The sequence below is a fragment of the Oncorhynchus clarkii genome, chromosome 19, assembly GCF_045791955.1.
Source record: "Oncorhynchus clarkii lewisi isolate Uvic-CL-2024 chromosome 19, UVic_Ocla_1.0, whole genome shotgun sequence".
NCBI classification, from domain to species: domain Eukaryota; kingdom Metazoa; phylum Chordata; class Actinopteri; order Salmoniformes; family Salmonidae; genus Oncorhynchus; species Oncorhynchus clarkii.
The window spans coordinates 24,904,432-24,925,141 of NC_092165.1; the positions used below are offsets into that span (position 1 = coordinate 24,904,432).

A 20,710-nucleotide genomic window follows, 5' to 3' on the forward strand; every position below is an offset into this window, starting at 1 on the left:
TTTCTGTGGGGACTTGCTTCCATTATGTCCACAAGAGCATTAGCGAGGTCGGGTACTGATGTTGGGCGATTAGGCCTGGCTCGCAGTCGTGTTCCAATTCACCCCAAAGGTGCTTGATGGGATTGAGGTCAGTGTTCTGTGCAGGCTAGTCAAGTTCTTCCATACCAATCTGAACAAACCATTTCTGTATGGACCTCACTTTGTGCACAGGGGCATTGTCATGCTGAAACAGGAAAGGGCCTTCCCCAAACTGTTGCCACAAAGTTGGAAGCACAGAATCGTCTAGAATGTATGCTGTAATTGTACCAGAGGCCGTTTGGAACTCAGTAGTGAGTGTTGCAACCGAGGTGAGACAATTTTTACGCGCTTCAGCACTCAGCGGTCCCGTTCTGTGAGCTTGTGTGGCCTACCACTTCACGGCTGAGCCGTTGTTGCTCCTAGATGTTTCCACTTCACAATAACAGCACATACAGTTGACCAGGACAGCTCTAGCAGGGCAGAAATTTGACGAACTGACTTGTTGGAAAGGTGGCATCCTATGATGGTGCCATGTTGAAATTCACAGAGCTCTTCTACTGCCAATGTTTGTCTATGGATATTGCATGGCTGTGTGCTCGATTTTATACACCTGTTACCAACAGAAATCCAATAACAGCTCATTTTGAGTTTTCCCCTCCCCACTCAGACCAATCTTAGAAAGTCTTTGCAAAATTCTTGATTGAGAAATTGCTATTTGCTAAGAAGCTATTTTTGTTTATTTTTGAAATGTTTAATTGAAAACACAGTAAGGATTTGATACTGAGATAAAAACAGCTGCATTGGACTTGTAAACTCCCTGAACAGTTCTTCCATTCTTTCAGCGCCTCTCTCTCTCTCTCTCGCTCTCACCTACACTCCATCAGCACTCACACAGACAGAAATCACAGAGTAGCAAATCACAGTCAGCAGCAACAACTTTATTTGACTTTCCGTCCCTCCTCTACTCTCCTGTATTTTTTGAAAAGCAGCACTACACAGGATTGAGTATATGGATGAAGACGGGGGGGATCAGTTTATGGACCGCTCCAAGAAATTGTTTGTGAATGTTGGATGGTTTGATGATGTTAAAAGACGTGTTGGTTTGAGTCTACGTCAGGGAGGTGAGGTCTGTCATCCGACCACAAACAGAGTCAGTAACCCTTTAGTCAGTGGTTTTCATTCTCACACCAGCCCCGTCTCGACCCAAACCAAATGTCTGTCTGCCTGTCTTTCAGTCACGTCACACCATACAGCTGACACACACCCCTTCCGAAACACCTTCTTAAGCCATCTAGACACCACCTGTCCTTATTCTGTCTCAACTCCTGCCACACACCTTAGAGCTCAGTGTACCACAACTTCATGGTGAACAAGGCACTTTGTTTATCTTGACAACTCAACCATGAGAGCACCAATTGTAAATGCAATGTTTGATGGTCTACAAGTGGCACAAGTCTGGGCCGTCAAGATAAAATCAGTAACTCGTTAGCCATAAAGCTTTCGGGAAACTCACCTCAGGTCTTGGAGACATGGTCATCTCCCTCAACCCATTACATCTCTGTACACCCCTGCCTTATCGCTAACCAACATCGCTAACACAAACCCTCAACAGCAAATAGCCCTGGGATTACAGCTAGCTAGCTACGTATCCTTGGTAATAACTACAGGACACATATTGCCTCCGTTTCTGGCTAACATGCTGTTGATGCTGTGCTTTGTTCTCCAGTTCACTTTCCTCCCTCTCTCCTTCTCTACCTCTCGCATCGTCTGTCAGGTTTAAATCGACAACATGGAGGAGATCGATACGGCGCTAACCTCTGTTTTCTAGGTGGTGTGGTAACATGAAAGATGTACCAGGAAGTGTCTGAGTCTAGGTGGTTCTAAGCATTCTACTCTACGTTTTTATGAATAGTGTTGTAACACCCCCTCATACACACAAAATAGGAGTATGACACAATGTCTTCTTAAATAAAAAGCGTTACAAGTGCATCGGCATACAACATATTACCATGGTGTAAAAACAAACATTAAAAACCATATAAATAAATTAATATCATATTTTATATATTTATATATCGTTGGGTACTTTTGCTTTCTACTCTGTTCAGTCATTTGGTTTTCATTTTGAAAGGTGCCAGGTTAGAAGTTAATGTGGACTGTAACTAGAGAACTTGTTCATGATTAGCAAACGGGGATGAAGGCATTGATAAAGCGTGTCAGCGGTGAACCTTTTTCAGTCTCTTCTTTCAGGCAACTTAGGTAGCAGAGCATCAGTCCATGCTCTTAAGTCTATTGGTTCTGTTCTGTTGTTTTCTACTGGAAAGTTGGTCTCCTTCCAGAAAGGAAGTTCATGAGATTTGGAACTTTGGAACCTTAGAACCTGTAACATGTTCTGTTCTGAGTGTTGACAGTCCAGTTTTGAAAGCACCTCACCTTCCTTTTATTCTCCTTTTATACAAAAATAAACATTCTTGTCCTCTTTTCCAGACGCGTTTAGTTGGTCATCTCTTCCTGTCTATCTGGTCCTATCTCTTGCCGTAGCTCTGTTCCAGATACTGCCTCACATCCTTCAGGTTGTAGAAAAAGGGTCCCTTCCCTCCAAGGTAGGCGATCTTCCTCCTCTGCACGATGCACACCCTCTCGTTGGACACACCGTAGGCCACGTTAGCATTGTTGTCCATGCAGTCGGCCACCAGCTGGCACTGAGATGGCAGGCTGAAGGACTCAATCAGCTTCTTGGCCGCCACCACCCTTTCCTCCAGTGATCGGTGCTTCCTGACCTCGAAGGAGCGCGGGCCCATGGCGGGCGCCACCCACCCGTCCGAGGGGTGTGCCTCGTCGATGTAAACCAGCAGGAAGTCGGCCACGTCTGAGAACTCCTCCACCAGCCGCCGGAAGGCGGGCAGGTGGCTGATGAAGGGGGGTCAGGTGGCCGAGCCGAAGTTCACCACAAGAGGGCGGTCCGACGACTCGAAGTCCAGCAGGCGGCACTCGTCCCCGGGATGAGGGCCCGTGGTGCTGGTCAAGCTGCTTCGCCGCCGGATGCTACCAGGAACCTTGACCACTTTGGAGTTGGGTGCCTCAAAACCCAGTTTAACCTGCATGGGAGAGGAGGGAGGAAGAGAGAAAGAGAGGTTGGTTAGAAACTGTTTGTATTGAGATTAACAGTCTTTCTAAAAGAATAGAAAGGCTTGGTTTTGACAGTCAATCAAGTGTAGACCAGGCACAATAATATATACTGTACATTCATACATACACACACACTCGTACACACATGCCCACAACCATGCACACCCACACACATACCCACAAAACACTAAATAATGCTTGACATGTTGTGAGGTGTCAAGTGCTAGACAGGACGTAATGGAAACTTGCACATTGAACTCACTGAGAATAACAAGCGCACAAAGCTGTCAATCAGGGCGAGCCTCAAGAATGAGTATGTGTGTGTGTGTGTTAGTTGTGCGTGGGTCAGCTGTTTGTTCACCTGCACCCTTTAAATTATTGCATCTGAGCTCCTAGAGTGTGAGGCTTTTCTTTTTCAAGTGTTCACCTGCACCCGCCCGCAATTGCTAATTACCCATCCGCAACCGCCTGACTAAGCCTTCAGAAAGTTTTCACACCCCTTGACTTTTTCCACAATTTGCTTTGTTACAAGGTAGGATTAAAATGGATTTAATTGTACATTTTTGTCAATGATCTACACAAAATACTCTGTAATGTCAAAGTGGGAAAAAAAATGATACCATTTGTAAAAGAAAGAACATGAAAAATAAAACACTAATGTATCTCGATTACATAAGCATTCAACCCTCTAGAATCACGTTTGGCAGCAATTACAGCTGTGAGTCTTTCTGGGTAACTCTCTAAGAGCTTTGCAAACCTGGATTGTACAATATTTGCATATTATTCTTCTTCAATCTCCAAGCAGTTGACCGTTGCTAGACAGCATTTTAAAGTCTTGCCATAAATTTTAAAGGCTATTTAAGTCAAAACTGTAATTAAGTCAATCAGGAACATACAATGTCATCATAGTAATCAACTCCAGTGTATTTTTGGCTTTGTGTTTTAGGCTATTATCCCGCTGAAAGGATTCATTTGTCTCCAAGTGTCTGTTGGAAATTCCTCTAGAATTTTGACTGTGTTTAGCACTATTCTGTTTCTTTTTATCAGCAAAAAAAACTCATTGTCCTTGCTGATGACAGGCATACCCATAACATGATGCAGCCAGCACCATGCTTGAAAATCAGTACTCAGTGACGTGTTGTGTTGGATTAGCTTTGTATTCAGGACATAAAGTTAATTACTTTGTCACATTTCTTGCAGTTTTACTTTAGTGCCTTTACTGCAAAGAGGATGCATGTTTTGGAGGGGGAAAATAATTCTGTACAGGCTTCCTTCTTTTCACTCTGTTAATCTGTGTTTGAAATTCACTGCTCCAATGAGGGGCCCATACAGATAATTGTATGTGTGGGATACAGAGATGAGGTAGTCATTCAAAAATCATGTTTAACACCATAGTCCATGCTAATTATTTTGTGAATTGTTAAGAAAATTTTTACTCCTGAACTTATTTATGCTTGCCATAACAAAAGGGTTAAATACTTCTTTCTCAAATCATAATTCCACGTTGATATTATTGGGTATTGTGTGTAGGCCAGTGACTCAAAATCTAAATGTAATCCATTACTAATCCAGGATCCACAACAAAATGTGGAAAAAGTCAAGGGATGTGAATCATTTCTGAAGGCACTGTATATGCGACAAAGTGAACATCTGACCCTAACCCACTAGTATAGAAAAGGCAGTCAGAGATTGCGGAAACGACTTTTTGACAGACGTTGCAGAATTTTTGGGGGGGACTAATTTAGATATGTTTGTGCTTATATTTCCAACAATTTTGTAGGCTTTTTGTTAATCAACTTGTTTATAATTAGACACATGCAGCTTCTCTTCTGTCATTATATGTTGCCCTAGAAGACGAAATAAACCTTTGCTCACCAGAATGTCACAAATCAATAGAATGAATGCATCAATCTAGTTGACATCGGTCAAGTTTTCTCTGGTTCTTTCACAGAGCAAAGACGTTTTAGGGACCGGGGACAAAATGCAATCACTAGACCAAAAAGAAAATGTTCAAATGACATCAATTTGACTGGTTGTGAAAGCTGTGAAAAACAACCCAACATGTTTCTGGGAAGATTTCAGTTCGGCTTGGATGCATATTTTATGTGTTTGAAATACTATCGGCTTTTATGATGCTGATAAATATAGCACCAATACAGACGATATCCAACGGTACATTTGCATTCTGTTCAGATGCTGAAAGAAAGAAATAATATTTCTCCACTCCTCTTCTCGAGTGAAAATGTTGCCTACATTTGGTGTATAATTGAACTGCAAGAAATGCTTGAGATTATATTCAGGCTATATGAGAGGTTATAGACCTACAGTCAGTGTCCAGATTTCAGTTCCCATTTAACCCATCTGAACAGTAGGCTAAAGTACACTTGACGTGCCATGGGCCTATTTGAAGTCCCCATCTTGTGACGGTTGAATTCGTATCGCGGCTCACAATCACTGCCATCAGCTTTTACAACTTCACCAAATCTTTCCCAAAGATGACTTTTCTGACCCTCCCTTCTCTTTACTTTCAGCTCCATCTCAAAGCGTTTCTCTTATTGAACTAAACTCTGACATTGTCCTTTTTCCCTCCTTGGATGGACATGAACATTTTCTGCCTTTCCCCAAAAGCATTTAGTGATTGGCCTGTAGGCTATGCTGACTGCAACGGGCACGCGCGTGCGTATGTGTGTGCCATCGCGCGCATGGTGATTTTGTCCATCCGCCCCAGACACGATCAGGACACGCAGGTTGGAATATCAAAACAAACTTTGAACCATTAAGTTGGGTCACAGGACAAAACATATTTAAAACATTCACGGGCATTTAGCTAGCTGACATGCTGTTGCTAGCTATTTTGTCTTGGGATATAAACACTGGGTTGTTATTTTACAGGATATGTACACGGTCCTTTTTTTTTGCTGGATCTTTGTCGAATTTTGACCCATTTTGAGTCACAGAAAATCTGTTGTTCTTTACTCCGACAATTAATGCACAGATAAAAGGGGAAGTCTATTTCTAGATTTCTAGAAATCTCTTTGTTCAGTCTTCTTCTCTGGATTTGATATGATGGTTTCAAGTATTAAACTTTCAAGTGCATTATCGCAGTGTGTGTGTGTGTGTGTGTGCGTGTGTGTGTGTGTGTGTGTGCGTGTGTGTGTGTGTGTGTGTGTGTGTGTGTGTGTGTGTGTGTGTGTGTGTGTGTGTGTGTGTGTGTGTGTGTGTGTGTGTGTGTGTGTGTGTTTGTGTACATTAACCAAGCCAAGAGTCATTCATCAAAGTGAGATGGAGAGTGCTGGACAGAAGTGCTTGCCTCCCCATGATCTCAATCCCCACTCGAACACTGCAAGCTTGCCTCCCCATGATAGCTCTAGAACATTGTAAATCTTCCTAAATGTTTTTCTTAGGTCATTGTGGAGCCATGTCTGTTCTAGGTATTTTACATCAGTAAGTGATTAGATGTAATGAATTGACCAGTACACATGATAGACTTCCCCAAGTCCCTTTCATCCAGTCAGTCAGCAGCCTAAGAGTTGAAAAGAGTGTGAGTGCTGTTGTGGTAAGAGCCTTTTGACACTAACATTGTAATACTCTGTAACAGCCCCGACGCTGATTAGGCATGACTCATGAGAGTTCAGGGAAAGGTAGAACAGTTCAGTGTTTAGTAGGAGTTGGTGACGTAGACACAGCACAACAGGAGAGAGAGGGCAGGAGGGGAGAGAGAGAAGGAGAGGAGAAAGAGAGGTGGAAACAGATAGAGGAGAGAGAGGGATGCCAGAGTAAGAAAGAGCCAGGGACTGAACGACAGAGAGGCAGGGAGAAGGGAAGAAAGAGGGCATGAGAGAGGGAAAGCCCACCCACATATCTGCGGGGACTGCGGGTTATGTGTCAACTTGTGTGCGTGTGTGTGTGTGTGTGTGTGTGTGTGTGTGTGTGTGTGTGTGTGTGTGTGTGTGTGTGTGTGCGTGCGTGCGTGCATTAACCATGCCAAGAGTCATTCATCAAATTGGTTATGGAGAGTGCTGTCCAGAAATGCTTGCCTCCCCATCTCAATCCCCACTAGAACACAGCAAACTTTCCTCCCCATGACAGATTTTCTTAGGTCATTTTGGAGGCAACGTCCGTTCTAGGTATTTTACATCAGTAAGTGATTAGATGTAATGAATTGACCAGTACACATGATAGACTTCCCCAAGTCCCTTTCATCCGGTCAGTCAGCAGCCTAAGAGTTGAAAAGAGTGTGAGTGCTCTTGTGGTAAGAGCCTTTTGACACTAACATTGTAATACTCTGTAACAGCCCCGACGCTGATTAGGCATGACTCATGAGAGTTCAGGAAAAGGTAGAACAGTTCAGTGTTTAGTAGGAGTTGGTGACGTAGACACAGCACAACAGGAGAGAGAGGGAAGAAGGGGAGAGAGAGAAGGAGAGGAAGAGGAGAGAGCCAGGGTAAGAAAGAGCCAGGGACTGAACAAGAGGCAGGGAGAAGGGGAAGAAAGAGGGCATGAGAAAGGGAAAAAGGAGTGAGAGAGAGAGGCTGGAAGAAAGGAGAAAGGAGGGAGAAAAAGAGAGGAGGAACGTAACAATAATACAACAGAGGATCAAATTATCAAGAAGGGGGCAGAGGGGAGAGGTGGGGGAATCCTCTACCAAATTACCCAAAACTATACGACCGCATTCTTCAGTAACTAACTTCATGCACTTCATGCTGGCTGGCAAAATGCCTATGTGTCAGATGATCTGTGTTAAAGTTTACATGTGCACCTGGCTACCTGCCTGATGCCTAGTGTCTGGTTAGGACTGACACAACGATGTCTGTTTGGCTTGAGAGTTAAAATGTAACATTTAGGAGAAGCCAGACCTCTGAATTTCCAAGTAACTGAGGGTGAATGGCCCTCAGAGTTTTGACTGTCTGGGGGCCAAAGTTCATCACTTTTTAGATCAGATAACCTACATTTGATTTGATATTAAAGTTCAACATGCTGATTTAAACAAGGTGACCCATGGACATGGTCTCAGATGGCAAGATAAGAATTCAGCAATGCAGAAATAGTATAATTGTCCTTTCAGAATGAATGAATGAATGAATGAATAAAATATACTATTCACTGCTTTTGAAATGGCAAGAGTTACAGAGAAGCATGCCTAGCTAGATCGTTTTTTGTGCTGCAGCCTGGTTTCATAGACTAGGCATAACATAGTAAATATAAATCCTTGACACTGAAATGTGTATGATATGTTATGTTTTGCATGGTTACATAAGACAGATGGTTACTTAAGACAAAAATTAAGGTGGTTGGTCAGGGTGGAGGGGTGGGCTCGTAATGTGAACATCTAGGAACCCAATGGTTGCTAGTTTGAATCTCATCATAGACATTAGCATTTTAGACAATTAGCTACTTTTCAACTACTTACTACTTTTTAGCTACTTTTCAACTACTTAGCTTGTTAGCTAACACCTACTCTAACCATAACCCTTTAACCTAACTCCTAAACTTGACACTAACCTTAACCCTAACCACTAACCCTTAGCATGGCTAAAATTAGACAGCAAGCTAACATTAGCCACCTAGCTGTAATTCGTAACATATACTAAGTTTTGCAAATTCGTAACATATTGTACGTTAAGCAAATTCGTAACATATTGTATGTTTGCAAGTCTTAACTGACTTGTCTAGTTAAATAAAGGTTAAATAAAAAAATTGAATAGAACTGGGTGATGGACATCCACAAATTAATACCATACAAAACGTGACATATACTAAAATAAGTTTTGACAGATTTACATACAGAATTATACAAAATGCTCTGAGACCAGGTTGTGTGCTGAAGTGGTTTTGAACAACCTTTATGCATGATGCCATTCTGACTCTTTTAGAGAACACTATTTTGCCGCCACACTGCCCAAGACCTGTGGGTGTGTTGTGCACAGGTATACCACAATACAACTTCCTACAACTCATAGTAAAACCACAAACTCTAACTAAAGCGTAGCCTGCAGTGACTTTATATATATATGACAATACAACATGGTTCATTACCTGTTTATATGCATCCAGCAGGAAGCTGTTCCATATGGACCGGAGCCCTGCCGAGGTCAGCATGCGCTGCCACTCTCCCCCGCCGCTGCCCGAGCAGCTCAGTAAGGACACTAGGCGCTTCACCAGCACCACCGAGTCGTAGAGCGCGAGGAACAAACAGTTGGAGAAGAAACCGGGCAGGATCTGGAGAGTGACCAGTAGGTCCACGCTGCCAGCGCCCATTTTATTTTAGGTTTCTGTCCCCAGACTAAAAGCGACTCCAGAGGCAGCGCAGCTCTGTCTCGGTTTTAGCTGCTTTCCAAACACATTCCGCGCCGGCTGGTGTGCTCCTCTGCTGTCCCCTGCTCGCTGTCTAACCGGTTCACACACTTGCATAAATATGTCTCTGTCCCCTCTATGGAAGGTGCGCGGTCTTTATTATGATGCTCGCATTTCAATGGAGTGCGATCTGACTTGACTTGGACCGCACAAATGAATTGACACACGGGGATAAAGAGAGACAGGAGAGGGCTCAAGGAGCGTATCTGAGGGTTGAGAGCTGGGCTCCGCTGGTGCCAAAAGTGCTGTAAGGGTTATTTCTTCGCCCTTTGCAATTGCTTCTGTGCTCCGACGAGAATCCCTCTCCGATGTAACAGTCTTTTTTTATATACCGTAAACCATTCGCCTCCGTGATATAGCTCCAGGCTTATCTTGTGGTAAGATCATGACGTCACGACGATGGCTCTCCATCTCTCGTGCGCGCGTCGGGGATAGCACTTCGGGGTAATATAACACGTGGAAACGGAGACGGTTGGCCAACCCTACAAGGAACTTTTCCAAAACAATCATACAGAAAATAGTCTCCTTTAGATGTAATGACTTTCCATCCCAGACTTGAGCATGCAAAAAAAATGGTTTATACAGACATCAAATCAAACGTGATACAGTATAAAGCACATTTCTTAAAACAAAATGCAGTTCAAAGTGGTTAAGTTTATTTATAAAACACATTTCTTACAAAAAATAATTCAGTTCAAAGTGGTTGTAACTAGCAGTGCAGTCATAACGTGATTTTTATATATTTTATATTTCCACACTATGAGGTTGGAATAATACTGTGAAATGGTGAAAATTATGATAATGCCTTTTTAGTGTATGAGATGTTTGAACTGGAATAATACTGTGAAATGGTGAAAATTATGATAATGCATTTTTAGTGTATGAGATGTTTTAAAAGACACCTGAAATATCAGTCTCTTTTGGTGGAGTTTTGGCCTTCTATGGTGACATCACCATGCAGTAAATTAGAAAGAAAGAGACAGAAATAGAGTTCCAAGCCTTTCTGCCAATAACAGCAAACGTTCACTTTTCCCTTCCCTACTCAGACCAGATCTCTATGTGAGTGGAGTTGAGCTGTTGGAAATCCCACACATTGTTTACAGAGTGGTCTTTGCACACTGCTCTGGCTCAACCCCCCCCCCCCCCCCCCCCCCCCTCACGACGGGGGGGGGGGGGGGGGGGGAATTGTCTTTGCTAAGAAGCTATTTTTGTTTATTTTTGACCATTTTAATTCAAAACAATCACAGTAAAGTACTCAAAGGGGCAATCATCTGTTGCTACTGCTACATCCATTTTTCAGTATATGTACCCATTGATTCTTGAAGAATATAACTTATAAATGCCTCATGAGCTTAGTTCAACTATCATATCCCATTAGAACCAAACATGTTAAGCTTGTTTAATTCAATATTTGTAAACAAAGAAAATGTAAACAAACACTATATATCTTCAAAACATGGTTAACACTATGAGTTTGATTCACACTCCAACACTCAGACATAATTTACAAACGAAGCATGTGTGTTTAGTGAGTCCGCCGATCAGAAGCAGTAAGGATGACCAGGGATGTTCTCTTGATAAGTGAGTGAATTGGACCGTTTTCCTGTCCTTGCAAGCTCTCAAATGTAATGAGTACTTTTGGGTGTCAGGAAAAATGTATGGAGTAAAAAGTACATTATTTTCTTTAGGAATGTAATGAAGTAAAAGTAGTCCAAAATATAAATAGTAATGTAAAGTACAGATACCCCCAAAAATGACATAGTACTTTAAAATATTTGTACTTAAGTACTTTACACCACTAGTAACAATGAAGTATTTTTCTGTGATTGCTTTTAATTCAAATGGTCAAAAGAGGCAAAATAGGTTCTTAGCAAAGAGCAATTTCTCAATCAAGAATTTGACTAGAACTGTCTGGGTGTGGTTTGAGTGGGGAGGGGAAAACTGAACTAGCTGTTAATGTCAGAGGTTTGGAACTCTCTTATTGGTCAATTGACTATTTTACTGCCCTTTTTTCAAACAGCTCTTACATTAAAAGGGCATTATCATAATTGTTACACTTTCAAAGTATTATTCCAACCTTATAGTGTGGGAATGTGTATAAAACACAGGAAGTCACATTTATGACTGCTCTGGGCCTTTAAGAAAATAAAAACAAACGAATGCTTAGTTTTGCAAACCCCAGTGTTTTTAAGAACCCAAGTAAAATTACTGTATATATATATATTCAATATAATATTGTTTTCCATAGACTGTCTCTGGCAGTCTCTATGGGAGTGCCACAGGGTTCAATTCTCGGGCCGACTCTTTTCTCTGTATATATCAAGGATGTTGCTCTTGCTGCGGGCGATTCCCTGATCCACCTCTACGCAGACGACACCATTCTATATACTTCCGGCCCGTCCTTGGACACTGTGCTATCTAACCTCCAAACGAGCTTCAATGCCATACAACACTCCTTCCGTGGCCTCCAACTGCTCTTAAACGCTAGTAAAACCAAATGCATGCTTTTCAACCGTTCACTGCCTGCACCCTGATGCCTGACCAGCATCACCACCCTGGATGGTTCCGACCTTGAATATGTGGACATCTATAAGTACCTAGGTGTCTGGCTAGACTGTAAACTCTCCTTCCAGACTCATATCAAACATCTCCAATCGAAAATCAAATCTAGAGTCGGCTTTCTATTCCGCAACAAAGCCTCCTTCACTCACGCCGCCAAACTTACCCTAGTAAAACTGACTATCCTACCGATCCTCGACTTCGGCGATGTCATCTACAAAATTGCTTCCAACACTTTATGCAGAAAACTGGATGCAGTTTATCACAGTGCCATCCGCTTTGTCACTAAAGCACCTTATACCACCCACCACTGCGACCTGTATGCTCTAGTCGGCTGGCCCTCGCTACATATTCGTCGCCAGACCCACTGGCTCCAGGTCATCTACAAGTCCATGCTAGGTAAAGCTCCGCCTTATCTCAGTTCACTGGTCACGATGGCAACACCCACCCGTAGCACGCGCTCCAGCAGGTGTATCTCACTGATCATCCCTAAAGCCAACACCTCATTTGGCCGCCTTTCGTTCCAGTTCTCTGCTGCCTGTGACTGGAACGAATTGCAAAAATCGCTGAAGTTGGAGACTTTTATCTCCCTCACCAACTTCAAACATCTGCTATCTGAGCAGCTAACCGATCGCTGCAGCTGTACATAGTCTATCGGTAAATAGCCCACCCATTTTTACCTACCTCATCCCCATACTGTTTTTATTTATTTATTTACTTTTCTGCTCTTTTGCACACCAATATCTCTACCTGTACATGACCATCTGATCATTTATCACTCCAGTGTTAATCTGCAAAATTGTAATTATTCGCCTGCCTCCTCATGCCTTTTGCACACAATGTATATAGACTCTCTTTTTTTTCTACTGTGTTATTGACTTGTTAATTGTTTACTCCATGTGTAACTCTGTGTTGTCTGCTCACACTGCTATGCTTTATCTTGGCCAGGTCGCAGTTGCAATTGAGAACTTGTTCTCAACTAGCCTACCTGGTTAAATAAAGGTGAAATAAAAATAAAATTGAAATAAATAAATAAAACATTTAACAGCTCATCTCAGCTAGAGTGGACAAAGCGTTAACAGACTTGGATTTGTTTTCTAGGAAAGAGTAAATCACCTTATGGCTGTGGCCTGTCAAAATGAACACCTGGTTATAATCTGATAGGGATGGAGAGTTAGGGGGGAGTCAGAGAGAAAGAACAAGAGAGACCAGGTAAATGGGGCAGAGAGAGATAGGTCAAGACAGTGGTAGAGAGAGGGTGCGGAGGGAGAGATAGAAGGGGGGATCTCAGTGTGATCTCTAAGAAATGCCTGGGGTGACGTTGGTAAACAGGTTTGATCAAATCAAATCAAATTTATTTATATAGCCCTTCGTACATCAGCTGATATCTCAAAGTGCTGTACAGAAACCCAGCCTAAAACCCCAAACAGCAAGCAATGCAGGTGTAGAAGCACGGTGGCTAGGAAAAACTCCCTAGAAAGGCCAAAACCTAGGAAGAAACCTAGAGAGGAACCAGGCTATGTGGGGTGGCCAGTCCTCTTCTGGCTGTGCCGGGTGGAGATTATAACAGAACATGGCCGAGATGTTCAAATGTTCATAAATGACCAGCATGGTCGAATAATAATAAGGCAGAACAGTTGAAACTGGAGCAGCAGCACGGTCAGGTGGACTGGGGACAGCAAGGAGTCATCATGTCAGGTAGTCCTGGGGCATGGTCCTAGGGCTCAGGTCCTCCGAGAGAGAGAAAGAAAGAGAGAAGGAGAGAATTAGAGAACGCACACTTAGATTCACACAGGACACCGAATAGGACAGGAGAAGTACTCCAGATATAACAAACTGACCCTAGCCCCCCCGACACATAAACTACTGCAGCATAAATACTGGAGGCTGAGACAGGAGGGGTCAGGAGACACTGTGGCCCCATCCGAGGACACCCCCTGACAGGGCCAAACAGGAAGGATATAACCCCACCCACTTTGCCAAAGCACAGCCCCCACACCACTAGAGGGATATCTTCAACCACCAACTTACCATCCTGAGACGAGGCTGAGTATAGCCCAAAAATACCTCTGCCACGGCACAACCCAAGGGGGGGGGGGGGGGGGCGCCAACCCAGACAGGATGACCACATCAGTGAATCAACCCACTCAGGTGACGCACCCCCTCCAGGGACGGCATGAGAGAGCCCCAGTAAGCGACTCAGCCCCTGTAATAGGGTTAGAGGCAGAGAATCCCAGTGGAAAGAGGGGAACCGGCCAGGCAGAGACAGCAAGGGCGGTTCGTTGCTTCAGAGCCTTTCCGTTCACCTTCCCACTCCTGGGCCAGACTACACTCAATCATATGACCCACTGAAGAGATGAGTCTTCAGTAAAGAAGGTTGAGACCGAGTTTGCGTCTCTGACATGGGTAGGCAGACCGTTCCATAAAAATGGAGCTCTATAGGAGAAAGCCCTGCCTCCAGCTGTTTGCTTAGAAATTCTAGGGACAATTAGGAGGCCTGCGTCTTGTGACCGTAGCGTACGTGTAGGTATGTACGGCAGGACCAAATCAGAGAGATAGGTAGGAGCAAGCCCATGTAATGCTTTGTAGGTTAGCAGTAAAACCTTGAAATCAGCCCTTGCTTTGACAGGAAGCCAGTGTAGAGAGGCTAGCACTGGAGTAATATGATCAAATGTTTTGGTTCTAGTCAGGATTCTAGCAGCCGTATTTAGCACTAACTGAAGTTTATTTAGTGCTTTATCCGAGTAGTCGGAAAGTAGAGCATTGCAGTAGTCTAACCTAGAAGTGACAAAAGCCATGGTTTGATGTGATTGTCACTGGACATCTGCCATGTGGGACATTCAGACCTTTGATGAACTCATTATGTACACCTCATGATGACTCACTCACTGCTTTAAAGCGTCAGTCAGCAGTTGAAACAATAACCAAGCGTACTCCCCACCCCTATTTTGATAAAAAGCTGAGGGATAGGGTTGGAGAAATGTAAGCACTCTCAAATTCCTAGACAGCTATGGATGCAAGAATTGACCATTCATTATAGTTTTTACCATGTTTTGAGGCTATTTTTACATTTAATTTGTTTACAAACATTGCCGTGAAACAAACTTATATTTTGGGTTCTGATGGGCTATGACAGTTGGACTAAGCACATTTTAAAGTTATTTTCTTCAAGACTCAATGGGTATGCAGTATATCCTTAATTTATAAGTACAAAAATGGATGTAGCAACTAATGATTCCAACTTTAACTGCCTTATAACCGTTATAACGTCATGCTATAATATTTGAGAAAATGTATAAACACCACAGGCAGGGGAATCCGTAACAGTATCTCAATAATCCATCCTCTCTCTCTCATCTCCCTACCGTCATCTGCACTGTACTCAGAAACATAAGTCCATCCAAATCTGTGTAAATGAAGGAAACTAGATAGGGAAAGGACTTTGAGGACGTCACTTGAGACCAAAGGTGGGTGAATCTTACCCTGTGTCCGCGATGGTTTGTGTGGGTGCTGGGTAACATTGGCCAGCACTGTTTTAGACTTTTGAGATGCACACTAAAGGGGCAATCTGCAGTTGTTTCATAATAAAAAAAAATTGAACTTTACAGAGCGCTTAGGAGCTGTAGATTGTGTTTCTTATGTCCAAAGAGGTGACGCAATATCCAAACACTTCAGTTTGACAACAGTTTTACCTTACGTCAAACATGGTGTCGATTAAAATTAATAGCCAGGCAGTTTTATAGGATGGAGCGGCAGGCAGCGCGTTGGGCCAGTAACCGAAAGGTCGCTAGATTGTCCTGTGTTTGGCTATGCCGGCTTAAGTGAATAAAATATTTGTTATGATAAATATTACTATATATAGTTTATGGTAAAAATCTAAATAATAATAATTTCTCCGTAATTAATCTTACCTTATTGAGTAAATGGCTGGTAAATTGTATACGTTGTAGTAACGTCGTTGTGTGGTAGATGGGATACTCTCTCTGTTTCTTCTTATCCTGCGTTTGCAGCTGCTGTTGCTACCTCAATGGCTAGGAGGTATCACTTCTGTAGTGAATATGAGTTCAAAGTTCATACCATTCGCAACCAAAGCTCACGCTGATGTTGGCTTTGTTCTGTAGTTATTATCTGAATCATTCTGACATTGGACCGTCGTCCTCACATCCTCGGAACAGGAGGTTTTGTTGTTGTCAAGGCTTTATATAGGAAGGAAGAGGAGGGCGTGTTTAAAACGTTTTATAGCCCATGTCCCTTCCCAGGGGCGGGCCGCTGATTGAGCAGAGCCCTACCTTATGAAAACCCAAATCTCACATTTTAGAAGCTAAAATCACATTTCATCCCATCACGAATAATTTCATAATCAAACATTTAACTTGAACAACAATTCCATGTGAATCCGATAACTCTGATGTGTAGACTTTCCACTGTAGAGTTTATGTAATCTTATCATTGATGATAATGTCTCAGATGACAACCGAACTGACATCATATTCATGAAGTACCACCGCATATGTTCAATTGGTCGGATTACCAGAATATAGTTCATTTCCCCCCACCTTCTGATGTTCCCAGAATCTCTATGTTAACCAAGGGTTTTGTAAATAAGAATGTGTTCTTAACTGAATTGCCTAGTTAAATAAAGGTCAAATTAAAATAGGAGTTAGTGTGTTATAAAGAGGTGATGTCTTTGCTAAACAACAAAGTTTCCTAAAATTATAGCATGGGGTTATAGGGCATATATAGGGCATACAGCATAAACAGTGTATGTATGTGTATATATATAGTAGGATACTCCAGCAGGAGTCGGAGCTGGAGCCAGATTGTTACCTTAGTTTATTTTTTTGTCTTTGTGTTAGGTTGGTCAGGGAGTGAGTTGGGGTGGGTTGTCTATGTTCTTTTTTCTATGTTATATTTTCTACGTGTTTGGCCTAGTATGGATCTCAATCAGAGGCAGGTGTCATTCGTTGTCTCTGATTGAGAAGCATACTTAGGCAGCCTTTTCCCACCTGTGTTTTGTGGGTGATTATTTTCTGTTTCGTTTTTTTCACGTTGTTATTTTCTATTTCAGTGTTCAGTAATAAAACATCATGAACACATACCACGCTGCGCATTGGTCTGATATTTCATACTCGTCGTCAGACGACGAAGACAACCTTTACACAGATAAATAGAGTGTGCTCCATCTAACCAGTTCTTCCAGGTAAAACATATATTATTAATGGGACTTCCTGGAAAATAAAGGTTAAAAAACATAAAACCAAACAACTTTATTAATTCAATCAATCACTCTGAGGATTATGTTTCAGTGGCTGTCAATAGCTGATCAAATGGAGTGAGCATTTGGGTCATTAGTTGTGGTTGTAGCTGACTGAGGTTAGGTTAGCGTTACAGGTTGGGGTTAGGGACAGGGTTAAGGACTGTAAAACACAAGATCCGGACATCACTGTGCCTGTAGGCTTCACAGTTATTACGTATCAAATAAATGGGACGTTTCTGGGAAGGTGATGCATGGGCGGATTGGCCATTTTGCAATTCATTGGGGTGGGCTGGTTTAAAATTGAATAAATGTTTTTATTTTTTTACACGGCCGGCAGCCCATGAGCCGGTCTTTTTAAAATACTTTTGCGCAAATTCTCTGTTGTCATAGTAATCTACACTCCCGGTCAAAAGTTTCAGAACACCAACTCGTTCAAGGGTTTGTCTTTATTTTTTCTGTTTTCTACATTGTAGAATAACTATGAAAACATCAAAACTATGAAATAACACATATGGAATCATGTAGTAACCAAAAAGGTGATAAACAAATCAAAATAGCCTAAACATTGATAAAACAATTAAAATACAGACAGGCATCTTTGTTTTGTCCGAGTTTAAAAGTAGAACATTTCCAGCCATCCACTTTCTTATGTCTGAACACAGGCTTCCAGTGAGGGCAATTTTGGGGCTTCACCATGTTTCATCGAAATGTACAGATGTCTGTCATCCGCATAGCAGTGAAACACAGTAAATTCATCAGGCTTAAGCCATGTTTCTATCAGGCCAATCACATCAAGATTATGATCAGTGATTAGCACTATAAGTGCCTTGGAAGTGAGGGATCTAACATTAAGTAGCCCTATTTTGAGACACCCCTCAGCCAGGCTTGGTCCTGTTTGTGGGTGAGTCCCAGAAAGAGGGCCAATTATCTACAAATTCTATATTTTGGGAGGGGCAGGAAACAGTTTTCAGCCAGCGATTGAGTTGTGAGACTCTGCTGTAGAGCTCATCACTCCTCCTAACTGGGAAGAGTCCAGAGACAATTACTCGATGCCAACACATCTTTCTAGCTGATTTACACGCTGAAGCTATGTTGTGCTTCTGACCTCTGACTGTTTCATCCTAACATCGTTGGTGCCGATGTGGATAACAATATCCCTATACTCTCTACACTCGCCAGTTTTAGCTTTAGCCAATACCATCTTCAGATTAGCCTTAACGTCGGTAGCCCTGCCCCCTGGTAAACAGTGTATGATCGCTGGATGATTCGTTTTAAGTCGAATACTGCGGGTAATGGAGTTGCCAATGACTAGGTATTCAATTTGTCAGAGCTAATGGTGGGAGGCTTCGGAGTCTCAGACCCCGTAACGGGAGGAGTAGAGACCAGAGAAGGCTCGACCTCTGACTCCGACTCACTGCTTAATGGGGAGAACCGGTTGAAAGTTTCTGTCGGCTGAATGACCGACACCGGTTGAGCATTCCTACAGCATTTCCCTCCAGAAGCCATGAGAAAGTTGTCTGGCTGCGGGGACTGTGCCAGGGGATTTATACTACTATCTGTACTTACTGGTGGCTCAGACGCTGTTTCATCCTTTCCTACACTGAAATTAACCTTGCCTAACGATTGTGTCTGAAGCTGGGCTTGATGTATTTTGAAAGATGAGACGTTCAAGATTATAATAAATACCGTTTTTATATCATAGCCAAAAACCAAAACCAAAAATGTGTATTTCACATTTCCATATCATACAACTCATGTCATATACAGTGCCAATGTTTATGATCAATACATTTGATGTAGAGTTACAAGTTGACATGGTGTAATACCCTGGGTTGTTCTGAACCGAATTAGCTTATATTTGTTTGTCTATTGTGAGGAAAATTTGCCACAGAACAGGCACCTGAATGCAGTCATGACACCTTTCTAAGCGCACCAAAATTACGATCTGTTTCTCTGAATTGTCTAGTGAAAGGCTAACACTGTAGCTTTCAAATGTTGCCCACCTGTCCCTGACCCATACACCATTCGCCCATTTAGACTACATGGCAATTTAAAGTTTGTATATTTTAGAGACCCAATATGTAATAACACTTAATGAAGTTCTACAAGATTGACGATTGAGAAAACTTAAATCATCGGCATTCAATGATACTTTTGTCTCTAATCCATACATTTTTTGACTCTATGTTATCATTAGATCTGATTTTTAAATCTAACAGTTCAATTGCCATAATAAATAGATATGGTGACAAAGCATAACCTTGTTTAAGCCTCTTGACAGTTCGAATTCCTCATAGAAATAACCTTGATTTTTATTATTTTGCATAATGGATTGTTGTACATGACTTTTACACATTTTATGAGAGATTGTCCAAAATGTTTTAAAAATACAGGCACTTCTAGACATACTGTATAAACGGCTTTCTCAAAATCTGCTATAAAGATTATACTGTACCTGGTTTCTTTGCATTCGCATAGTTAAAAATGTTTTCTAGGTGTCTAATGTTGTCTCCAATATATCTTCCTTTTGTGAATTCTGTCTGATTGTGAGGAGTAATGTCCAGCAGCACCTTTTCAATTCTTCAAGCAATACATTTTGCCAATATTTTTTGCGTCGCAACATTGAAGGGTGAGTGGCCTCCATTTTTTTTTTAAGCGATTGGGTCTATGTATTGCTCCCTGGCTTCAGTAGAAGAGAGATCAGTTCCTCTTTTTGTGTGTTTATTTATATACAAGTAATTAAAACATGATAGTACTGTATTGGATAAAGCAATCAATTAATCACATTTATTTATAAAGCCCTTTTTACATCAGTAGATATAACAAAGTGCTTGTACAGAAACCCAGCCTAAAATACCAAAGAGCAAGCAATGCAGATGTAGAAGCACAGTGGCTAGGAAAACTCCATAGAAAGGCCTAGAGAGGAACCAAGGTCTGAGGGGTGACCAGTCCTGTTCTGGCTGTGCCGGTGGAGATTATAAGAGTACATGGCCATTAAGGTTAGATCATTCTTCAAGATTTTCAAACATTAATAGATGACCAGCAGGGTCAAATAATAAACACAGTGGTTAAAGAGGGTGCAACAGTTCAGCACCTCAGGAGTAAAAGTCAGTTGGCTTTTCATAGCCGAGCATTCAGAGGTCGAGACAGCAGGTGCGGGGGAGAGAGAGAGAGAGGGTCGAGACAGCAGGTGCGGGGGAGAGCGAGAGAGAAGGTCGAGACAGCAGGTGCGGGGGAGAGAGAGAGAGAAGGTCGAAATAGCAGGTCCGGTATAAGGTTGCAGGTCCGGTGAACAGGTCAGGGTTCCAAAGCTGCAGGGAATACAACAGAAACTGTATCAGCTGCACAACAAAGTAGCACATCTGCTGAACAGGACAGGGTTCCATAGCCAGT

At 42.3% G+C, this 20,710-nt stretch overlaps 1 protein-coding gene across 1 annotated transcript; it reads right to left on the reverse strand.

The window, feature by feature from the left end:
- Nucleotides 1-942: 942 nt before the first annotated feature.
- On the reverse strand, nt 943-9,420 carry LOC139374172 (iodothyronine deiodinase 2). Its single transcript, XM_071115185.1, has 2 exons — nt 9,184-9,420; nt 943-3,116 (listed from the first exon to the last, which is right to left on the reverse strand). The coding sequence occupies exons 1-2, from the start codon at nt 9,403-9,405 to the stop codon at nt 2,544-2,546; spliced, it is 795 nt and encodes a 264-aa protein (XP_070971286.1). The 5' UTR covers nt 9,406-9,420; the 3' UTR covers nt 943-2,543.
- Between the last annotated feature and the right edge of the window lie 11,290 nt (nt 9,421-20,710).